Below are 24925 nucleotides of genomic sequence, written 5' to 3'. Positions count from 1 at the left end.
TATAATTTGTTGATTGAAATGTAAAAATATATTAAATTATTTGATTTTCATTTCATAGAATAATACGTCACAGGTCACATGATCAGAAGTTATGGTGGACAAAATAGTGATTGCCAAACACCATATCTATGCCACTGCTCTCTGACGTCGCCAGTAATCAAAACAAGTGGGTACCTGAAAGAATTGATAAGAAATATTGTACCGTTAACAATCAAAGCTTTATTTAACATTAAACTTGTAATATTTTGTGCCGATTTACGTATCTACAAGCAATGTTTTTGCAACTTTCACACATTTCACACATTTTCATACCATGTTTACATTTAGAAGGAAAAGCACACCTTATAATAACATATACATTGTTGTAACTTAGAGAAACAAAACAAACAAGCCATTTTTATTAACAGAAAATGTTTAAATATCGGTTGTCTTTGTTTTGATTAACTCGATGTCAATAATGCAAAATAATCATCAATTTATCAAACACTTTTTACAAAATGGTGCAATCTATAAGATAGACAGTGTTATAGAACTGTTTAAGAATATAAGAAATAACCCTGGATAGGACATTTTATCATTAAAATGATGGTGTCTCTAATGGGTTTTGGTTTGGACTTGACATTGTAACAAGATACTGTAAGTTTATTCCAACTAAATTGACCATCTCTTTGCTATTCAAGGGTTTAATATCAACGCCGCTCTTCTACAATGTAACTGATTGTAAATCTTTGGCTATAGAAGAGTGTCATGTGGCATATTTATGTATTTGAATTCCCTGCGATTTACACATTTGAAATTGATTCCATTGCAGTGTATCAAATCTACATTTATTTATTTCATATTCTTAATAAATACTGGTGTGCAACCAGTTCTCACCGAGTACCATTTCTCACCAGTGCTTTGAAACGTCAGCACATATGAAATAATATAATGAAAATTGATGTAACAATGCACCGGCGAGATATGGTACTTGATGGGAACTGGTTGCACACCAGTACTCACTACTGTTGCTTTGAACTTCTCTGCTTGAAATTAGTCATTGATATTTTGATTCTATAACCATGATGAAGTCAGACTGAGGACAGTAAACAACAATTTTTGAAGGAAATTTATTGAATAATTCAGAATCAAACAAGATCAATAAAACAGAAAGATTACAAGATAAGATACCAAATACTGAAATGTAGACACAAGTTTATTTGCTTTATTATCCTGTTTTTATCCTGCCCTCATGCATAGTCAAGTTTTAAAAATTGTGTTAAGAAAAACAAAGATTTGTGTTCTGGGTAAATTACTATAGAAGTAGGTATTTACTGGGTCAACAAATGGAAAAACAATTTGATATGCGTAACACATCTGCTTTCAAATTTATAGAAACTTTTAACCTCATTGTAGTATCACAGGCGAGAAGCAGTGTTTATAGAACAGATCTATGTGAAATTTAGTTACAATACAAACTCCAATCTTGTACTGTATATATACTACATGTATTACTTTCAAATTTTGCCATTATAATTCTATAAGTAAAAGTAAAATCAAAGTCAATTATTTCTTATGAGTTACAATGATTAATAAAATTTCTTGTAATACATCTTTCAGGTTTGCATGATAATTATATAATGGGAGAGGCTGCATCAGCTGCATCTGCAAACCCCCAGTTTTCACAGCTTAAAGTGACAGGTAAGGAAAGCCAAGGGCTGATTAATTATGTTAAGGATTCAACTTCAAATGCACTTGCATAGATTTGAATTCTGGGAAGAAATTAGACAGTCCACATTAGAGAAATTTGAACAAGTTTCTATGAAACTGTTCAGTTTTTTTGGTCATTCTGTGCACATCATTGTCGCTAAACATCTGCAGCAATGGTTAAGTTAGGCTGAATGTTTACATGTACACGTAACTCTCTCCCAACCAGATGGGAGAGGGTCATATCATATACATTGCCGAAGGGGGTCCAAGGGATACTGAGGATAAGATTACAATTTAAGGCAGCCTCATTTTTTGGATATTATTCATTAAAGATTACTTTGAGAGCAATTTTATGTACAATAGCTGTTAAATGTAAATCCAAATAAGGGAGGATGCACTTTTATGGTTGTGTGGTTATATTTTTTGTTCTGTATTTTTGCTACTGCCACCATATGATATAAACCAGTCATAATTAGGGTCTTCTGTTTCCAACGGAAGACCCTATTGTTTTAGTTAGGTTTCTTTTTCTCTATTTTTCACTATTATTAAGGTCTTCCATTTCCAGCGGAAGACCTTATTGTTTTTCTCAGGTTTCTTTTTCCCTATTATTATTTTTTTTTTCTTACAAATTTTGTGCATGCCATTTCTCAGCAACGGCTAATTTGTTTTTTATGAAACTTTCAGATCTAATAGGTATTGATCTGAACCTTGTTGCAAATTGATTTCATTGATGAGATCACTTCCGTTTTTGATATATCGTCGATTTTATGATTTTTATAGGGGTATTTTGTCGGTGCAACTCCTCTTTAACTATTGCAGATATAAACTTGAAATTTTCAGGGTTGGTAGACAAAAGACTGAAGTTGTGCATGAAGGTCTTAAATCATTTTTATTTTGAAAAGCGTTGAAGCTCACCTGGACCCGAAAATTGAGATTAAAAAAAGTCATGATTTTTTGTGGTTTTCTTTGTTTATCTCTTTTTTGAGAAATATTTTGTTAAGACGTGCAATGTAAAATAAGTAATAATTAACAAGGGCTTTCATGTAAAATCAAAAAATAGGGGCTGGCCCCTAACACCAGGGTTCCAAAGGGGTCTAAAGTCTTATATCTATAGCTCTTTACTGAGGGATATTTTGTGATAAATTATAGAGGCAAAAATGTTTATCTTACTGTTATGTACACATACAATATAATGATTTCCTCATGTATGACGTAATTAGGGATTTTTAGGGGTCAGAAGTTCAAAACTTTGATCATTTATATCTGGTAAAGGAAACATATTTTGAAAAGCAGTATAGAAGAAAAGATGCTCAAAATGACGTACTCAACAATATTCAACCCTTAAAATTTCATTAAATGGCCCCGATAAGGAGATAAGGGATCGGCCCTTAAAATCTCCTTTCTCAGATATCTCAAGAATGGTAATGAATTTGTAAGCACTTGTTGAACAAGATGTGTGTAGTTTTAAGTGACCTTTCATTTAATACGAACAAAAAGGGGCTGGCCCCTATAATCAAAGACCCAAAGAGGTGTAAAGTATTTTAGTTATAGCTCTTTACTGGGGGGTATTTTGCAATATGTTATAGAAGCAAAAATGTTTATCTTACTGTTATGTACCCATGCAATATAATGAATTTCTCATGAATTACACAGTTAGTGTTTTTAAGGGGTCAAAAGTCCAAAACTTTGATCACCTGTATCTCAAAAAGGAAAAATATTTTGAAATGCAGTATTAAAGAAAAGATGCTCAAAATGGTGTACTTAAAAACATACAACCTTCAAATTTGGCTCAGCGGCCCAAATGAGGAGATAAGGGACCGGCCCCTAGAATGTTTTTTTTCTCAGATATCTCAAGAACGGTGACAAATTTCTAAACACTTGAACAAACATCTTACACCTGAAACAAAATAGTATCTGGACCTTATAATGTAGACCCTGTTTTTCTATTTTAAAACATGTTTAGCTGTTAAATACATGTAGCAAATTCAAGATCGAACATATATCTCCAATTCTAAAATCAGACGGAAGACCTCCTCGTTGCTCGCTACGAGATCGTGTCTTGTTATTATTCTTTTTTTTCTTAACATTTTTCTTAAAACTCAAATATCTCGAATACGCTACAACGGATTTTTATGAATTTTTCACAAATAATACAAAATATCAAGGTCTTTTATCACGTGTATTTTTTTTTATGATGTCACTTTCGGTCGGCCTTTATGTTCGTTTTTCTTTTTTTTAAAAATGATTTTGTTCTCCCTTTTTCTCAATAACAATTAAAGATGGAAAATTAAAATTTTCAGGAATAATATGTTTTTAAATTTTTAGTGCCGATCAGGTAATACAATGATGGTCCGTCACTTCCAGTCTGCACAAACAGCATGTCTAGTTGGACATTATGTTTTATTCAATTAACACTTAAAGACCAATCACGAAAAAAAAAGCTTCACTTTGGTCTCACTTTAAATATTATTCAGACTGTTGATATTTTCACTTGAGGATGGGTTGGCATTGTCAATGTTATTTACTTTATACAGTACATGTACATGTACTACCTGCAATAACATTTAACTTTCATAACTGAAAATTAAATGATATGATAATTAAATCCTTGAAACTAATTAGACTATTTAGACTGTCTGATAAAATAGAAACTTAATGAAGAAAACAGAAACTAACCAAATATTATGTGCAGAATAGCATCATAGATCGCTAGATAAGTTCTGTATTGTATTTTCTTTGATTCTAGATTTTACTTTTAATTTCAAGTTGATATATATAAATTATGTGCTGTCAAAGACTAATTCAGGTCAAAGTTTAAGGTTGCTCGCTACACTTTGAAATAATTTCTCAAATCAGCAGAAAATTACTTGAACACAATAGATATAGCATGATGGATGAGAAATATACAACTCAAGTAAACAAATCCTCACCAATCATCGCAACTTCTCTGGCTTTTTACGGCAGAGCTTGGAAAAACACCACTAATATTGTATTACATAGGCGTCAATGATGACCCCCCCCCCCCCCCCCTTTTTTTTAATAAATCTTGATATAAATACAACACATTTTACGATCTGTTCGGATGTGGGCTAGACTTTATTTAAGTCAATAGTATATCCTAAATTATACCACAGAAGAGACATAATCAGCTGTCTAGCCAATTCTTAAATTGATGGAAAACGGCTCCATTTTGTATAAAAATTTTACATCCGGTCATATTAATACATTTGAGGTATTTTTCCAAACTCTGCCAAAAAGGACCCAGAAGTTGCAATAGCAATCCACACTTTACAAAAGTTATGTCCATCGGCCGCCATCTTTGGGAGAGAACCCATAGATTTCTCACAGAAGCTACATTAAAAATCTGTTATCTGAGGCAGAAGATGCAAATTGAGGGGCGATTTTTATTAATGACAAGTGTGTCGCATCATTTTGGTTGAATCAGTTGTAAGCTTTCATGTTGAATGACAGATTGGGAGACAGAGAGGATCGCAAAATAATTTTACTGATGAGTTTTAAGCAAAAATTCCACCTGATGTGTTAGTTTGAAATAAATCCAAAATGGCGGCAATGGGTACCTTGTGTTAAAGTAGTTATAGTGTATTTATTTTTATTACAAGAAAAATATATGTCTGGTGCCTGTGATTTTCATCTGGGTATATTTATAACTACCAACTAAGTATGGCTGCAGTGCACAGGATTATGTAGCATGAAAAAGGTGTTAAAAAATTCGATAGAATGAGATAGACGATTTACTAAAACAAGAAAAAGAAAGAAGAGTGACAGTTTTTAAAATAGTTTTTTTTCAAGGAATTCCTGGTATAAAGTGGGGTTGTGTATTATACAAAACTACTAGTAGGTATTTTATTCATCATATTAATAGGATATTGCATTGCAGATGGTTTAGTTTGAGTATTTGGGGCTTAAAAACCCTGATGTGATAAATGCACCTTGTTTAGAAAAATACAGTCAATTAGTGAATTACACTAGTCAACACATCCTCATTTATAATTCAAATTTTGAATATGGACTGGCAAATTAGACTTTGGGCCTATTTGCCCAAAGGGCTATTGAAACTAAGTAATCTTTAACGTTGTAAAGTAATTTCAAACGCTTCAGGCTATTGATTCCTGGACATATCATTTGTGTAGATATCATAAAATTTTCATTCCTTGTGCTCTACATGTTAAGTACATCAATACTATACTGATTCAGAAGTTGTTAAATCATTAATATTAAAGATTTATTTATGGAAAAATATCCAGCTTCAAAGATATGTAATAATTTTAGAAGTATAATGTTTAGAATATAAACTACCGGTAGGTCTAAGTTAAGTCGACCAGACCTAGAATGTGGTGCACATAGTTAATACATATATATGTGTATTAGGTAAATATTTATGCTACTGTATAATCTATTTACATATTTGAAATGATTTTCTGTAAGAAATTGATTACCCCTTGTGTGTCAAGTTAGTTTTTGCCCTCTAAATCATGTTTTATGCTCAGCAGTGGTGGCATGGATCAATATAGCCAAAATAAATCAATAAATGCTATTTCTGTTTTCTGTTTGGTATGTCCCCTTATGTCTGTCGATCAACAAGCAAAAAAAAAAAAGAAAAGAGAGAAAAATGTCAGTAAGGTAGCTACAAGGAAGTACATCTGCATATTGTGTAACATACACTGCAATGGGTCAATGCATTTTTATGGTCCTTTTTCCTCTATTGATAAAGCAAGGAAGAGAAGTGAAATGATATTTCCTGAGAAACATTATATTTATAGACTTGTTTTACATGCTTTTTAGGACCTAATTTAATAGCAGGCTGACTGGGGGTGTTTGTACATTAAATGATAGAATTATATTCCCTATTTAGAATTCATGCTTCATGAAGATATTTATTTGATGGAAGAAGAAATTCAATCATTGAGCAGTCTTTCTTATAATAATAAAAGCCTAAAGTTTTGAATATATGGATGGTACAAATTTTGTAAATAACAAGTTGGGTGTTTACTGATAGATTATTATTATGCCTTATTCTAGATTTTCAACTCTGTAACTTTTATGGTTTAAAGGGACAGGTTATGAAACCTAGAAGCACTTTAATAAACATTTTATTAATACCATGAATTTCATAACACCAGATGAAAATGAAACGAAATCATGTCATAGCTGAGTTGAAAGATATCTACAGCTGAGCTGTATGTGTGATAAGAACTCCATCGTTGTATCTTTTTATTAAAGTAAATCCACCCTCCTATGACGTCATACATTTTACATAAACCATGAATTCATTAAAATTCTTGCAAGTAGATTTGTAATTTCTATGTTATTATAGGTGCACATCAAAAAATCAAATCATTGTTTACTTTGAAATATCTAATAAGCGTTTTTCATCTTTATATTCGACATAATTTAATAATGACAAAGGTAAATAACTCTTTTTTTACTTTTCTCTAAGTGATATATCTAAATGCTAAATTTTTCTAATGTAAACAATTTTTTCTTTTTTTTTAAATTAATTTCAGTTTTCTGGCATAGTAAACAATAAAATTTGAATAGACAAACAAGTAACCATCCACTTATATTTAATTTTTAAACAAAAAAAAGTGTGATTTTCAGATGATAATTTCAGTGTTTGGTTTTTATTACTTTACATCTTAAATAGTATGGATACATACATATTTTATTTATTTTTTGATGAAATTCAAGTCTAATAAGTTAAAAAGAAGTTAAGTTTTTAACTTTGAACCCATAATTTTATAGGTACGGAGTTACCTTAATATGATAATTTGACCTTTATTATAGATTCACTGCAAATATTAAACTTTCCATATCCTCTGTTACTTGAAGTATTCAAATTTTCAGTGTTATCTATAAGTATACCATTGTACATTTCTCGTAAACGAAAACAAGAGAAATTGTTTTTGGCTAAAAATTATTTTTTTAATTGTGTATTCCTATTTTGTTGTTCACACTGAGAAATATGTATATCAGAGAGATCAAATACTAGTAGAAGAAGTAAAATTGAAATCTTCCAGATTTAGAAGACATGACACTGGTTGTTTTTCCTTGTTTGTTTTTCAAATCATCAATGCGGGTACTGTAAACCACTTATATTTGTGACAGTTTACCAGTATTAAAATTGTTTGTAGCAGATAACTTTACTGCTTGGTTGTAAAAAAAAAAAAAAAGGGGGGGGGGGGTTGGTTTATGATTTTTAGGAAAGTTTTGTAGGCTGAAAAAATTGGTTTGCAATATTTATACCCTTGCTCTGAAGGAGAGGGGGGGATACTGTTTTACCCATGTGTGTGTTTGTCTGTCTGTCCCGAACAAAATTTTCTGTCCCCTTTTTATCATCAACTATTCATTTTGGGTCCTGGAAATTTTGATATTCTTTGTTTCTAAGGCATGCCATATTGTAGGATCTTTTTCTTTACCAATTGGATGTCAACTTCTTGTTAATGTCGATTTTTGGTTTTTTTACCCTAAATTTTTAAAAAAATTTTAAACAAAGATTTCTCAGCAACTATTCATTACAGATGCTTGATTTTTTAGTACACTTGCTATTTGGTGGGATCTAAATTTTACACATCAGAGCAGCTGCACTAGTGAGCATTTGGCTCACAGATATATTGTTTCAAAGTAGTTGTATGAATCAGTACCAGTATATTAAGATTTTATAAGAGCCTGATGGATGATCATTGCCATTTCAAGACCTAATATTCCAATGTCCTTGACAAAAATAAATTTGTTTAAAAATACTGGAAATATGGTATTTGAATTGAAAAGTATTCAAAGTGAAAAGTTTTTTACTGGATTAGACTAGATTTACTGGTAATTTAATGACAATCCATAACTACCATATTTTTTGTCAATTCATTTATAGTCATTAAACTACGGTAGGTGTTGACATTGTGACTTGAATTAAATGCAGAATTTTGCATTTGATTTAAACAGTGAATTAGTGTATGTTCATTTATTCATTTCTAATTCTCTTCCAGTCAACTCGGCCAAGATCACAGGTAGTGGTGGTGTTTTTTCCTCTAAACCGGACCCTTTCGTCGAAATCTGCGTCGATAGTCAGCCGTCAAGAAAGACTGATGCCCAGAAAAAGACGACAAATCCAAAATGGGATGATGATTTCACTTTGTAAGTCAAATAATAGCTCTTGCTCTGACACGTACAGAGCATGAAGTAAAATGAAGAAAACTAAATGTATTTTATTTCATTTCATGGTTATTGAAATTGGATATGATGTATTGAATTTTACTTTAAAAAGTGATATGTTCTAGAGAGCTGATGAAAAACTGAAAAATCAATTAGAAATTTAATACAAGTACCATGGACTAAATGTACATAGCCGTGATATTGTTTGGCTTGTGAATTTTCAGGTTGGTCACCCCCTACTCCAGACTAGATGTGAGGGTACAGAGTCAGAACACCATCAGGGCCCCCACCCTGCTGGGTCAGGTCTCTATTGAGCTGTACAATATTCTGCTGGAAAACCAGGGAAAATGTAAGAATCCACCTCACAATTTGACAAAGTATATAAAATATACTATATACAGGGTGGTTGGGTTTTTTTTTTTTCACGGTTACCGGTACTTTTACATTAAAATTTGTGTTGATTGGGGAGGGGGTAGGGGAAAAGTCACATGCTTTAAGTTTAAATGTTGAGGTAATTTGATAATTTCCACTGTAGTTTTAATTTAAAAATTTATCATATGTACTAACTAGGGATAATAAAACTGCCACATGAAATATTAGGTTCAAAATCAATATGATAAGAATAATTCACTGATGAGCTCAGTTGTTTCATTTTGATTTGCATAATTTCATTAATTTTTGATAGTAAATGACCTGACCAAGTCTTTTGAAATCAAACTGGATGCCAAAGGGAAAACTGGAGAAGTCAGTCTCAGTTTTAATGGAATGGATGTGAATATGACACGGTTTCCAAAGAGAAACGAAAGAAGGCAGACCAATGGTAAGTGGATTGTGCAACGTTTTAGTCAATGTACCGTAGAAATGTAACCAGGGAGAGGCAGAGAATTGTATTGTTTTGCAGATGATATTTTGTTTTTTTAATGATGATTGGAAAATTTATTTCTCATTTCATCTGGAAGCTTGTGTTAGTTATGACATTGAATAATTGAGTACATTGTGTATAGATCGTGTACAGACCCTGCTAAGTCAATGCCTTTGATTAATTTACTCCTGGGGTTTACCATGTGTATGTTTACTCATAGTTACATCACAGGCTGCACATGGAACTTCAGCATTACTGTGTTTACAGAGAAAAAAATTAGTCTGTTTATATACGGTACATGTTATAAACTGAGTTTATATTAATGAGTATCTATATTTACAAAATTTGAAATTACCGTACAGTAACCCATCCCCACAGAACAAAAGTTCGAAAAGCACGATTTCTTTGATCTTTTTAATGATTACAAAGTCAGGATACTGTTGTGTGAAATATCTGTCACGTTGTATATTTTGATATTTGATATACAAAGAATTTAAATCCCCCAATTTGAAATCTTCTGTGGTTAAATAGTTTGTGATACGTGCTAAATGTGTCAATCACTGAACAATGGAAGAATATGATTGGTATCGTCCGGGAGGCTATTTAGGAAAGAAATCGTGACAGGTTTTTTTTATCATAAAGAAAACAATTTCTTACACGAAGGACTAACTATAATTACTGTGCCTGATTTTAGCTAGTCGTAATGACAAGAAAAGTAGAGGTGAGAAGAGCAACCTGCAGTATCTGATAATCAATGTGTAGAATGGCTTTATCTTCCAGTATCCAGCAGAGTTCTAAAGTTACAGAATAATGACTCTCTCTCTCTCTGTTTGCCTGCATTTTCTTCCTTTATATATCTGATGCTGCTGTTCTTACAACTATGCATCTTGTAATCAAGATAACCAACTAATTAGCAGTGATATTGACTTAATTGAATTTGATTACTTGGCTCTCCAGTTTTGGGGATGGTATTAATGTAAGAATAAAGAGATATTGAAGCAGATTGTGAATCCCACACATATCTCTGTACATATTGACTTGTGTTATCTCCTCATTGTCTTCAGGTAAATCGAATGAAAACAAGTGGTGGATGGAAATTATCAGTATGTTGACATACAGATTTTTAAAAAAGGCTCTTTTGAAGAGTTTACAATCTGCTAGTCATCAGTCCTAGATTTGATTTTTTTTTTTTAAAATCATAATACTCTTTATAACAATTAATGGTTGTATATTTAAACAATGTGTGAAAAAGCCATACTACATTTGGGAGGGGGGGGGGTGCATATTGCAAAGGATTCATGAGAATATTGAAGATAAATATCATACCCTGCCAGGTCACATCTAATGTATTGGGAAGTACAGTATACATTGAAAAATAGTGTGTACTTTCTTACGATACATATAGTGTTCAAATCAAGATTGTAATCATAAGGCATGGTTTTACAAGCCTTTTCCTGTGATTGCTCATTTTGCTTCTGGCATGATATAAGAATAAGCAGAATGTCATATTAATTTTGCAACATAACAGACCTTATTTATGTAATGAATGTTTTTGAGAAAGATGTTAAAATATTTGGATCAACATGACTTTTTATTTTTGCATGAAATGCTGACAGTAATAACTGCAATACACTAGAGATTACTTATTATAATTGCTTGTTTTGATTAAAATTTCAACAAGCTCAAAGAAAATTACAACAGATAGTCTACAAATTATATCAAAACTTTTGATAATTTAGTTGTAGCAATGGAATTTACAATTTTTTATTGATTGTAAAAAAGTAATTGGTATTTTAAGAGAAACAAAAGTTAATAGCATTGATTCTGTTAACCCCTTTACATAATTATATCATCTGTTCTGATTCATCTGAATGTTTTGTATTCCATAGGACAAGTGCCTAACAATTCCAATGCCTCAGGCTCCAGGAATCGCAGGGCCCCTCCAGTTCCTCCCGCCCCCAAGAGAACCACCCAATCAGGAGGGTCGGCCAGCGCCAGTGGGGCCACTGTTTCTGCTGCAGCAAGTAAGTAAACCAGCTGTGGACATCCTGTGGAGCCATTCTAGGTCAGCTTGATTGTGGCTGATTATAGGACCTAATGTTGTTGTGATAGAATGCTGCAAAGATGCAGCTTACTGAAAGAGTGATTAGAAATGAGTTGGCTGTTGTTTGGTGAAGACAAGTTGCAAAGTTTATCTATACTGCAACAGCCTGTTGAAAGAATGTGATCAGAAAGGAGATATGATTTTCTGAGCAAACCAATGTTGACATTAATCCTTGGCTGATATGTGGTGTTTAAAGTGTACAGAGATTCCATTATTTTTTCATATTATTTAGGTTCTTCAGGTACAACAACTCCAGTGGCACAACAGAATGGGACAGTACCTGCCACCAATGGAACGGGAGGAGCCACCCACTCAGACGAGTCTGATGGACAGACGGGGCCAGCGGGTCACCCCACACAGGCCCAGCAAAATCAGTCCAACAGCACCGAGCCCCTCCCAGCCGGGTATGAAAAAGTTGTCACACTCTGTAATTTCATGTTAAATAAGAAATTAATGGGGGCTTTGTAACAATTTATTTATTTTTCTGTTTTAATGTTTCAGTAAAGTATTGCGAACAGTTGACCAAAATTTGAGTGTCAGTCGAGTTGAGTTATATAGGAGATACAGAGCTCACAATTTTTTGTTATGTAAGCAAAGCTTAGGATATATTTTTTTTTTTTTACATTTTGAATGGTGAAAAGAAAAATTCTGGGTTTTACCATTTAGGCTTAAAGTGATTGTGACAAACACTATGAGTTGTTTAATTATTTATGTTCAAAACAAATTAGCAGATGAAAATTTAGCTTGAAAAAGAACGTTTACCTATGTAATGAATCAATGTAAACAAAAACATTGCACAAGCCTTAATTGTGTTCTTAACAAAGAATCGTGAGCTCTGTATCTTGCATTTAACTCTATGACTGACTCTTAAATTTGGTTGATCATTAAAAATACATTATTATAGCACTGTAAGCAATAAAAATAGAAAAATAAATTTTGACCATGACCCTTTAACGGTAGTTTAATGTTAAAAAAGAGGTGTAGAAGATATTAATCTGAAATAGACAGTTATCACACATTATAGAAAGTTATCACACATTATAACTGTAGTTTAATGTTAAATAGGAAAGTCGTGCAGAAAACAGAAAAATACGTTGAATAACTGTGAATTAATTTTAAAAAAAGTAGTACAGATATTAATCTTTTAAAGACAGTTATCAAGTGCACTAAAACAGTGTAGTGTATGGAAATCTATATCAATATGACGTTTTAGGAAAAGCTAAGGATCTTACGTTCAGCTATGTCTGGAGGCATTTTTAACAAATGAAATAAGGTTAATACATCTCAAATGTAAAGGCTATCATCCGGTATGTGTGACTTCTAATCTTATTTTACTTAAAATCATATGTCAAATTTTTAATCTTAACATTTTGCCACTATATGGTTTCAGTGCTCCCAACAACACAAGCCATTTCCTTAGTACATGTACTGGAAAACACCAACACGCTACACCACTGAACTTGATTTACGAAAATGTACTGGTGCACAATGTACACATTTTTGGAAAATCAAGCATAACCCATTGTAACTGTAGTTTAGGAGTCTGGATGATCAACAAATTAACCATTAGATCTGCCTGAAATTAAGATATGACTTGTATAGCTACCGGTATATAGTACCGTATTATGTAGTAAAGAAAAATTTCCTATATTTTTATTTAGAGCTCTACTTCTAAGGGAGATCAATGCAGCCTAAAAATGCCCACAACCATCAGGTCCTCTATAATGTTAAAAAAGAAAGTAGTGCTGAAGACAGGTCTTCAATAAAAAGTTTTCACACATTGTAACTGTAGTTTAATGATAAAAAAAATCATAAGTGCAGAGAAAGTAATCTTTGATAGACAGTTATCAGAGATAGTAAATATGCATGTATAGTTTAATGTTAAATTGAAAGTATTGCAGAGAAGAGAGCATTCTGTAATAGACTGTTGTCACACATTGTATATGAAGCTTAATGGTAAAAAGAAAGGAGTGCAGGGAAAAGACCAGAATCTCTAGAAAGGGCCTTTTTTACTGACAGTGTATACACTGTAACTGTTATTTAATGTATAAAAGAAAAAAGAGTTTGAGGAATCTTGAAAATGTTCCCCTTTTCATTTTTCTGTATTTACTTTTAGTTGGGAGATGAGAACTGATGCCCATGGTCGTTCTTACTATGTTGATCACAACACTCGAACTACGACTTGGGAGAGACCCCAACCTCTTCCTCCAGGGTTAGTTTCAAAACAAGAAGGGAAAAAAATGAAAAATATTTTTTGTTTGAAAATATTCTGATCATTAATTTTGTTTTAACATATTTTATTGTTTGTTTATATTTTGATACATTGAGATATGGCACTAATTCGGAAAACATGATTAATTTGCCCTCTCCCTTATACAAAAAAATGCTGATTTTGCCAATTATCCATCTGTTTGTGTATAATTTTATAGCTGGGAGAGGCGAGTGGACCCGCGGGGCCGTGTTTACTATGTGGATCACAACACCCGCACCACAACCTGGCAGAGACCCAACACTGACATGTTAAACAACTACAGCGCGTGGCAGGACCACCGCAACAACCGCAACATTCAGCTGGAGCACCTACAGAACCGGTTTCTGTTCCCCAATCCACAACAGGTCACTCCAGATAATGACCCCCTGGGGTCTCTACCGGAAGGATGGGGTAATTGCTTCAATTCTCCTGCAAACCACACACCTCTATTCAACCTCAGATTGTTTACTGTGGAATCATTAGAATTGAATGGGTCCAATTTTTGGGTGGATTTGTCAATTATTCAGAGGTCCTTGGGGACATTGTTTTGTGAGTTTGCTTGTATGATTAATGAATTGATGTTACGTTTCATGATTTGTTGAGAAATTAATTCCTGGATGAAGGCGGCCCATAAAGATCATGAAATTAAGTCACCATTAATTATAATGATTCCACGTAATTTGATAATCTCAAAAATCAAATATTTTTTGTTAAGATTTCTACACACAGTTTCAACTACCTACACACAGTTTGAACAAAGTAATTCAACAACATGTTCTGTCTTATAAGAGATGAGCTGCGTAACATTTTTGTCCATATGCTTGTAGAGAAACGTATAGATCCCAATGGGCGTGTGTACTTTGTCAACCACAAAAACAGAACAACACAGTGGGAAGATCCTAGGACACAAGGGTAAGTCTAATGATGTCATTTCTTTCATTGAATGAAAAATCCATCACTTGGATTGTGACTTTCGTTTTTTGACAATATACTATAAACCTAGTACAGGAATATCTGGGTCATTTTGTATTCCCAAAGGGCAATGATCCACTACAATTGTTTATTCCATGTGGAAATAAATACTGGTCCATGCTAATGAAAATGCATGAGCTAAATCATCTAATTAATCTGAAATAGTACAGAACCAGTTTAAAAATACACCTTGAATAACAATTGTGTAATATTGACGTGTTTCCTTTTTTTGCCTGACAAATACGTTTTATATGGTATGTTAGAGATTAAAAATTGGTTTGCTATACATGTATTTATAAATACATGTTCCTTCATTCCTATACACTTATTGCAAATAAATTTTAACTGGAATGTTATAAAGCCTCAATTAAAACACATTTGTTTTTGTTAACTATCACATACACGGATCATTTATCACATGAGGTTTTGATACTTTGGTAAGATATTCATGAAAGAAAAATCCCAAGATTTGCCCTTTGAAATGTCCCCTCTAATATGTCAGCTAGGTTTCAATATACGGCTACAAATAAAAAGTCTACCAAGAATCAGATTTTCCATTGCAAAAAAGATAAAAGTACCTGGATGATAATGTTGAAAAATTGTGCATGGGGACTTCTGATTGGAGAAAAGATAGACATGTAAATATTCCTTATAAATCTCCGTAAGAAATCGGATTTTGTTCCTGTGAATTTCAAGTGAAAAATGATAATATGTCAATGAAAATATATATGGAAATTTTCCCTTTCATTGATTTCAATATCACTTTTCTCACTGTTATGTATATGTATTTTCATCAAGAATTGCCCAAATGTGTGGCATAAAAATCTTTGGACAGACTTTAACTCTATATAATTTCATTTTTATGTTTTTGAGACGACATATCCTATTTGTAGCATCATTTCAAAATCCATTTGACGTAATCCAAATGTATCACATAGATTCTATCCACTGCATTTCTGTGTTACTGTACATTTTATTGATGGAGTGATTCCAAATCTTGTCCCCACAGAATTGTCCAGGAGGACCCCCTGCCTGAGGGTTGGGAGATGAGGTATACAGCCGACGGTGTCCGGTACTTTGTAGACCACAACACAAAGACCACAACATTCCAGGACCCGCGGGGCGGCCAGGGCAAAGGGTGAGGACTCTCATATTAAAAACAAACAGGGCTCTCACACTGCAGAGCTACATGGGTATAACACAGCAAACTATAACACAGACAGTGCTCTTACGATGTAGACAGTGTAACATGATGAACATACACATACATAAGGGAAAGATATCTGTCAGTGCATTGGAACGTTAAACATTTTTATAGCATATAACATTGCAAAAGGGGAAGATTTCTCTGTATGTAACAAAGTTAAAGAAGGAAGCAATATATGTATCTTGCTAAAAAGCAGTAAGTCAGATTTAGGGCTGCAAATCAAACCATGAATTTCAATTGACGAGGTAAGTTTCATGAAGGTTCAATAAGAGGCATCGTCGCAACCATGGCGAAAATGTACAACACAATAGCATATGGGCCACTGGCTATGAATGCATAATGTTGACAAATATTTCTAAACCAACTGAAATGTAAACCAATGGAGCAAAGGCCTTGGTTATTTATTTTGATGCACAAACATACTTTTACAATTCAAACAAGTTGAATTGATGTGACAGCTACATTACACATGATGTACAAGTGAAGCAGTTTATGTACAACTGAAGCAGTTTGTATAAGAGTGAGCAGCCATTGTTAGGAGAAGGGTATGGTATATGCAGACTCCTGGCTGTGGCTTGAGATGATAGTAATGTTTATAAAAAAAATTAAAAATTAATTAGACATCGTGGTTTATTGAAATGTGTGGGAATTGATTTTTGTTGATTTACCGAAAGTCAGTCTTTCAAGGATACGTAAAAATGTTGCTCTTGATATATTGAAAGTGAGTCATGTTTACAATGAAATCCACAAAATTGATTTTATAAAACATGACATATTACAAAGTACATCAACATTCAGTGTGAAATATAATGCATTGAGTAATGCATGGAGAAATACTTTAATTTCCCTAACAAATGGAACATGAGGCGAAAGACAAACGCCTGACCATTGCGAGCCATGTCATTTACCATTTGAGGGTTCATCATAGAATTTCAAGCTACATCATAGAATTTCAAGATACATTTCTAGTTATATTTCTATTAAATAAATTTATGTTTTTAAATAAAAGTAGGTACACAAACAGTTTCCTTTTGTGATGAAATTTTAAATGATTTTAAATGAAATGAAATGATTACCAGGGACGTTTATATGTCTCTGCTATTACCCCAATAAATAGTGTTTTAACTGTCCTGAGCCAAGATTGTTTTATTATTATATAAAATATAATTACCTGGATTTGTAAATACAACATACACATACCAGATAGATTTTAAAAGAAATATTGTTATCAAATCCATGTTAATTAGTTCCACAGTGACAAATATGTACATTTACAATGTACCAAACACATACAACATGTTTTCAAAATACACATGCAGATTCTCTAAAATGTCTTCAAACAGATTTCGTTTTTCAAAAGCAAAATATAAATCATTCCCAAATGATGTTTTTATTAATATATGCCAGCTTGGACATCAAGGGCTGATCAGGCAGTGTTTTTGTTTTTATTTTGGATATGTCTACAAGCTGACACTCATTTCCTTCATTTTGACACATATTTATGTGTTATGTGTGTTGTGAACTGTTCCATTTCTAAAATTATCTTTTGGTTTTGAATAATTTTTTTCAAGAGTAATGTGAATTTTACACAACAAATCTAGCCACCAATTAATTCATGCAATATTCATGTTATGAAACTACCAGGATGTTCAAGGTTATGCATTTTACTATTCATATATCTATGTTCTTTTGTCTGTACCTTGAGCAGAGTTGGAGATTTTTAAAACGAATGAAACCGAGTATCAATTCACTCGTTGATGGCAAAATTTAGAAATCTCATACAGAGTCGAAAATTTTTGGTACAAATTGACAAGATTTGTTACTGTTACGTTAGATACTAAAAACGAAAAATATATTGGTCCTGCAGCCCCCAGTGAGGATCGAACTCACGACCCCTGGTTTACAAGACCAGTGCTCTAACCACTGAGCTATGGAGGCGTACACACGTAGACGAGAAACTAATCTGCTTTTAAAACCTCTATATGCTTGTACGCTCTATTGATTAAGTACTGTGTGAATGACTCATAACACAACTATGTCCGTATAGCAACGTGTATCATTACGAACGTCACGGAAGGCCGTATTGAAAACAGGCTTTATGCAGAGAATTGATCTTGCATGGTTACAAAACTATAGATACCTATTTATCTGTAATCTCTGATACAGGTACATGACAGGTAAAAACAAACCTACGTATTATTTAACAACCGTTTATACTAAATTTACCTTCCGTGATCGTGGGTGCCCCTATAGCTCAGTGGTTAGAGCACTGGTCTCGTAAACCAGGGGTCGTGAGTTCGACTCTCACTGGGGGCAGTTGAGAAACATTTTTTTTTTTCGTTTTTAATTTTTTTTTTTTTTGTGTATCAATATCAATCACATGATTTTTTAATTTAAAAGATATTTATTTTTTTCACAAAGCAAATCAACAAACACTATTGGAAATGAGGTGAATGTGTCAAATACAGATGACATAACAGACTAAGTTACATTACCAAACTCTTACAAATTAAAATTGTTTGGTAACATGTACATGTTGGTTCCATGTACAGAACATGATTTATCATTCAATTTTACAATTTTTTTTTAATATTCTAATTTTAGTCCTCCCCCCCCCCCCCTTTTCTTTCCAAGTACAATGCATATCTCAAATTAAGCATGTAAACAAAAGATTGCAAGTTGAATAATTAGCCCATAACCATAAAAGTTCATTCAGAAATGGTTTAGCTTGATAAAAAATTGATCAATTATTACTGTACCTCCAATACTGTCTTAATTCATCAAGCAGTAAGTAGTATTCATAATGCAAAAAAGGTATAGTTTTTGTATAATCATTTGTACTCAACAGAAGATCTTACTTTTCAGACCAAAAGGAGCCTATGGAGTGCCTTTACAGTATGAGAGAAGTTTCCGATGGAAACTCGGACAGTTCCGATACCTCTGTACCTCCAATGCCCTGCCAGGTCATGTCAAAATCACAGTGTCGAGGGACAATTTGTTTGAAGACTCGTTTCAACAAGTAATGATTCATTTCATATTTTCCAGTATAAAATGCAGATGTTCTGTTTATTAAGTTTTTTTAATTTGAAGCACTGGTACTGTAAGTTATGTGTTGCAGTCAAACTTTAAAATCTTATCTGTAGAGTTTAAAACTTAAAAATATAATGGCCAAAAAAGTAATCTGATAATTTTACAATAGTGTATTTTAATTTAACCCACATGCAATTGATTTTTACCATTGACAGATTATGAGACTGCAACCCTTTGATTTGCGGCGGAGATTGTACATTATATTCAAGGGAGAAGAGGGTTTAGATTATGGTGGAGTAGCAAGGTAGTTATGATACCAGATTCATTTGTTTATTATAGTATTAACTGGATACGTGATGTCTTGCAGGGTGATTGTATGAATCATCTGGACATTTAGCGTGTTTTTAGTATATAGCTAATATATTAATCACTGAATTAGTTATTTAAAGGGTAATGTGTTGTTACGTAACATTATACTGGTAATAAACATGCATGTATAAGGATTCAAACAAATATCAATTGAGAAAGAAATAATATAAATGTGCGTATACATGTACATGTGAAAACAGATAATTAAGTTGATAATTTTGAAATGACCACAAATTTGGCTTTGTTTTTAGCACTCTAAGGCAATTATTCCCATGACAATACATGTACTTCATTACCTGTACATAATAAATGACTTTTTGATGTTTTGTGCCTACACATTTGGATAACGTCCTTATGTCTGTGCTTCAGGGAGTGGTTTTTCCACCTGTCTCACGATGTCCTCAATCCCATGTACTGCCTGTTTGAATATGCCAGCACCAGTAACTACTGTCTGCAGATTAACGCAGCCTCGAGCGTCAATCCCGACCACCTCGTGTACTTCCGGTTCATCGGCAGATTCATTGCAATGGTGAGGGCACTGTACTGGACATATCACAGTCAATCTCTCATGTACTCTTATTGACTGGGGGCCGAGCAATTTCAAATAAAGTTTTGATTCCAATATATACATGTATCTTGAAAAAGTAAGTTCTGTATGATTTTTAAATAGAGGATATGGAATTTCAGGCACTCTATCATGGAAAGTTCATTGATAGCGGCTTTACCCTGCCCTTCTACAAGAGGATGTTGAGCAAAAAATTGTACTTGAAGGACATAGAAACGATCGATCCTGAATTTTACAACTCCCTTGTGTGGATAAGGTATTTGAAAAGAAACCAAATTCAAAAAGACTATGTGGTACTCATTCAAATAAACTTTGTCAATAATTAGAAGTTTAACTCTGAGTTTCAGTTTATGCCAAGAAATTTATTCAAATTATAATTTTTATATCAGGGATTTTATATAATGTACAGTGATAGCATGTTTATTTCATGTTTTCTCTTTCTTTTTTAACCATAAATTTTAGATATTACATTTGTACTACATTTGTGCAATTTTCTGCTGTATTGAACAGTTCTGTTATTTCTTGTTTCTGTACCCATAGTATTATGTAGACCTTTCTTCTGCATGGCATTTTATGATTTGTGATTTCAGGGATAACAACATAGAGGAGTGTGGGTTAGAGTTGTTCTTTACCGCAGACTTTGAAGTCCTGGGGAAAGTGGAGCAGCATGATCTGAAAGAGGGGGGCTCTGAAATCAAGGTCACAGAAGAAAACAAGGAGGAATACATCGAGTAAGAGCTTTTCAAAGTCGGAGGTCATTCTCTAAATGTTTTGTACATCAACCAATTTTAATTGGCGATGACTTTTTTTGAAGTTTTAATTACCACTGATGAACCTGTTTGTGACGATTAATATTTTCAATGAAACTTTATGTAAATGATTATAAGAGACATAGAATGACTGGTTAGTAGAAGTAAGTGTTTGTGGGATGAATGCCCTTGCAATTCTTGCTACATTGTATTAAATTGTTCATGCACATAAATAAAAGTTTGTCCTCAGAACTTGTATGTAGATGTTTTTTTAAGGTTAATGTAATCAAACAAGTGAAGGATTGTCTGATGTTGTCGTTTTCCTTATAGTTTGATGACCAATTGGAGATTCTCGAGAGGGGTGGAGGAGCAATCAAAGGCTTTCCTGGACGGCTTCAGTGAGGTGGTCCCCCTTCAGTGGCTTCAGTACTTTGATGAGAGGGAGCTGGAGGTATGTACATGTTTATCACCTTATTGTCTTACACCATTGGTTGTCTATTTGTCTCTGATGCAGAAGATATTTTGGGTGCAGGTTGTAGAAATATAGTGTGACAAAGATATTTGATATATGATTTGAATGTAAGGCCGGTAGACCGAAGCTGAAGTCAGAGATGTAGTTTACAACTGTAAAAATTTTTTCAACAGCTGATGTTGTGTGGTATGCAAGAAATGGATGTGGATGACTGGGAGAGGAACACTATATACAGGCATTACCAGAGGAACTCCAAACAGGTCATGTGGTTCTGGAAGGTGAGTCTTAACATCAACAGACTTGCATGTATACATGTACTTATTTTAATAATGCTTTCAATCCTTGGGGGGGATTTTTTCACTGCAAAGTTTCATTCTATCTTATGTTTCTTTGCATCTCTCAATCTGACATCGACAAAGGACAAGTAAAAAAAAATACATGTACTCAAAAGTTGAAGAAATTTTGACATAATTGTAAATTGTATTTTTACTTCAGTTTGTGAGGGAAATTGACAACGAGAAGAAGATTCGTCTCTTACAGTTTGTCACTGGAACTTGTCGACTCCCAGTTGGGGGTTTTGCAGAATTGATGGGTATGTATACATGAAATTGAATCTTCGAGAGAAAAATCTTTAAGCAATGTCACCACAAACGTGTAAATTTTTAACAATTATAAATACTAGTACTACAGTACATTTATAATTAAAGACTACATGTACTGAGTTTTCCACTTTAAAACAGAAACATAATTATGCCGAAGATACATGTAAAATGAAGAATATTTTCTCATTGATTTTCAGGGAGTAATGGTCCACAGAGATTTTGTATAGAAAAAGTGGGCAAGGAAACTTGGCTACCCAGGAGTCACACCTGCTTCAATAGACTAGACTTACCTCCTTATAGAAGTTATGAACAATTAGTGGAAAAATTAACGATGGCAATTGAAGAGACAGAGGGTTTCGGGCAGGAGTAACAGCAGCTGTTTGTGGGACTTTGTGGCAGAGTCTTTCAGATCAGACCTGGACTGTGTGCCTCGGGTCACATTGATATTGGACTTTATTATGATCTGTGATCTTTATCCCCCCTTTTCAATTCTATCAACAGAAACAAAACAAGATTCTTTTTAGATGGTTATTTGTTGTGAAAATTTTCATTTTCATGTTTCTGTTTGGTATTTTCATTTGTGTTTGATTTATTCATTTTAAAATGTTTATCAACCTTTTTTTTTTGGCTTTATTTGAATCATGATTGTGATGTCTGCAATTAGTTTGATGAAACTTGTGGAATATTTGTGGCTTTGGAAAAAAACCTTTTTCCTGTGAATCGGAATAAGGAAGTATGTGAAATGTACATTATGACTTACGTCAAAGACAAGACATTATTGGGGACAGGAGGGTAAGATGATACAGATGTATAAATTACAAATATTGATACGTGAGGCTCGAGCTTTGCTCAAAGATTTGCCTGGAAACTGTCCTGTCAGCAGTGATGGGAACTTTCCTCTCTGCAGTTACGCTTTTTACATGTATTTGCAAATGGAGCATTTTATAAATGCTCTGCATCGTCTGTGATACGTCAAAAACCATGCAGTTGGTCATTGGCTTTGTGTTGCAGATTTTTATTGGGGGGGGGATAGTTTAGAAGAATTGAGTTAAGTAAATTTACTGAAAGAGGCTTCAAATGGATACCATAATTATAAGGGAAAATTCAGTTACAGTTTCGCTATAGCTACCAGTATATACATGTATTTATCTTGGTACATTTTGAAAAAATTGTAAGTTACGTTTGGTTCAGTATGTTTCTTGTGGGAACAATTTGTCGCAGATGGATTCCCCGGTTAACATGCAGCAGTCTCAAGGCTAGTAAGAAAACAGCATTTTAACTTTCCCAATGTTGTGTGCATGTGGTGTCTGGGTATCTTCTTTAGGCGCTTGACCCCCATTTAGAGCAGGGATTCATTATCTATATAGCAACTCATTCCACATTTTTTTTTCACACAGTCATTCTGTTTCACCAGTTAAGAGATTAATTTGTGAATTATTTTAATTTGAAATGAGTTTTTGTTTTCATAATAAAAGACAAGTTATCTAACCCTGGTACTCGGAAGATAATGCATGGACTCCATTCTCTCTCTATGTATTGCAATGGTTCACAGCTTATCTGAGGATTAAGTGAGGTCTTCATATTATGGAACAGTCAGCTTTGTAAGAATTCACATAGCTAAGGTCTTCCACCACAGAAATTGGCAGAATCCCAAAGACTTACACAGACAATTTGAATTGAAATACTGTAAATCATTGTAAAATTTAATGTATATCATATTCAAACATTACATATCCTTCTAATAGTCAGAGGCATAGGCCCATGTATCGTTCTAAAACAAGTTTTCTTTTATTAAAAGGCATGTATGTGTTCTGAATGTGTGAAAAATCAATTCTTGTTGCAAATGCATCAGATCTTGTTGTCCCTTGTTGTTATCATTTGTATTGCAATATTGTCTGTTTTCATTGATAGAATTGATGTAAAAAAAAAAAAAAGAAAGATTATTTTATATGTATTATTTATTACAGGCTACTTTGTCCATCTATCATGTTATAGAAACACTTGATTATCTTCTCACTCAAATACACTTCTGTTTATATAGACACAAGAATAGTCCATCTTGTTGTTGGTCGTGGTGTATTTGAGAATATGGTTATACTGCGAGTATTGATGTTATTATCATGCATATACAGAAATATAAGTAATCCTTTTAATTTGACGTGTGTTTGCTTCCCTTTGATTTAATTACCAACAATTTGACCTTCTTATAGTATACTTTATATTGTTTTTATGATTAAAAAAAAAGATTGTTGAAATAAAATGATGCAGAGATTGTGTTTATCTGTACTTTGATGGTTATTTAGTCAGGAAATATTTTAACAGGAAATCTCCATGTTTTTCTTGATCTTGGTGAGAAAGGGCTACCTTAATAAAGAAAAGCAAAATGTTTCCATCATTACCCCTAGCTTCATCACAGGATCAACAAGAAGGCTTACTGCTTGTAAGAGCAAGGTGGGTGTACGATTATCTTGCATTTCGACTTACCATAATCATGTTCGTAACTGAAGTTTCTTGGGGAATGTATTCTATAGTTTCCAATAAAAGTGGTTGGGGCAGTTTAGGCTGAATGATCAGTGAAATCATGGCTTATAAGAAATATCAACTGCTCTAACCCAGTTTACATCTGTAGCTATCAAATTTCCTTTAAAAATTCTCCATCCAATGTACTATTTAAGACTCACTGGATTTATATTCCTTATAATTTGAATTTTATTATAAGGAATATAATTCAATTTTCTATCGACAAGTACAAAAATTAAGACAAATCATGCCTCCAACACACGTTGTTATAAGACGTCATGCAGATTGATACAGCGCCTTTCATGTGATTTTGGGGATTGTATCAGAATTAACATTTCACAATAAACAAATATTCTAACACATTCA

The 24925-nt window shown here is 33.2% G+C and overlaps 1 protein-coding gene and 2 non-coding genes across 6 annotated transcripts; 2 read left to right on the top strand and 1 right to left on the bottom strand.

Annotated features, from left to right (window-relative positions):
• The first annotated feature begins 39 nt into the window (after positions 1-39).
• Positions 40-24315, top strand: LOC105343449 (NEDD4-like E3 ubiquitin-protein ligase WWP1). Of its 4 annotated transcripts, none has more exons than XM_034482494.2 (21): positions 40-166; positions 1600-1680; positions 8691-8838; positions 9081-9205; positions 9542-9676; positions 10783-10821; positions 11608-11742; positions 12064-12226; positions 13939-14034; positions 14252-14484; positions 14901-14985; positions 16055-16183; positions 19118-19271; positions 19498-19586; positions 20021-20180; positions 20339-20472; positions 20807-20947; positions 21296-21416; positions 21611-21715; positions 21933-22029; positions 22237-24315. In XM_034482494.2, the coding sequence occupies exons 1-21, from the start codon at positions 79-81 to the stop codon at positions 22407-22409; spliced, it is 2631 nt and encodes an 876-aa protein (XP_034338385.1). In that variant the 5' UTR covers positions 40-78; the 3' UTR covers positions 22410-24315. The 4 variants fall into 4 exon arrangements, with proteins under 4 accessions (XP_034338385.1, XP_034338384.1, XP_019928987.1 ...); XM_034482493.2 differs by having other exon boundaries at positions 12055-12226; XM_020073428.3 differs by lacking the exon at positions 10783-10821 and adding an exon at positions 10413-10439 and having other exon boundaries at positions 12055-12226.
• Positions 18118-18190, bottom strand: Trnat-ugu (transfer RNA threonine (anticodon UGU)). Its single transcript has one exon. It is a non-coding gene; the product is annotated as a tRNA-Thr (tRNA).
• Trnat-cgu (transfer RNA threonine (anticodon CGU)) lies at positions 18496-18568 on the top strand. The gene has a single exon. It is a non-coding gene; the product is annotated as a tRNA-Thr (tRNA).
• Positions 24316-24925: the final 610 nt, after the last annotated feature.

The sequence above is a fragment of the Magallana gigas genome, chromosome 3, assembly GCF_963853765.1.
Source record: "Magallana gigas chromosome 3, xbMagGiga1.1, whole genome shotgun sequence".
NCBI classification, from domain to species: domain Eukaryota; kingdom Metazoa; phylum Mollusca; class Bivalvia; order Ostreida; family Ostreidae; genus Magallana; species Magallana gigas.
Note: the sequence above shows the minus strand (reverse complement) of the source record. Positions and strands in the feature narration are given on the sequence as shown.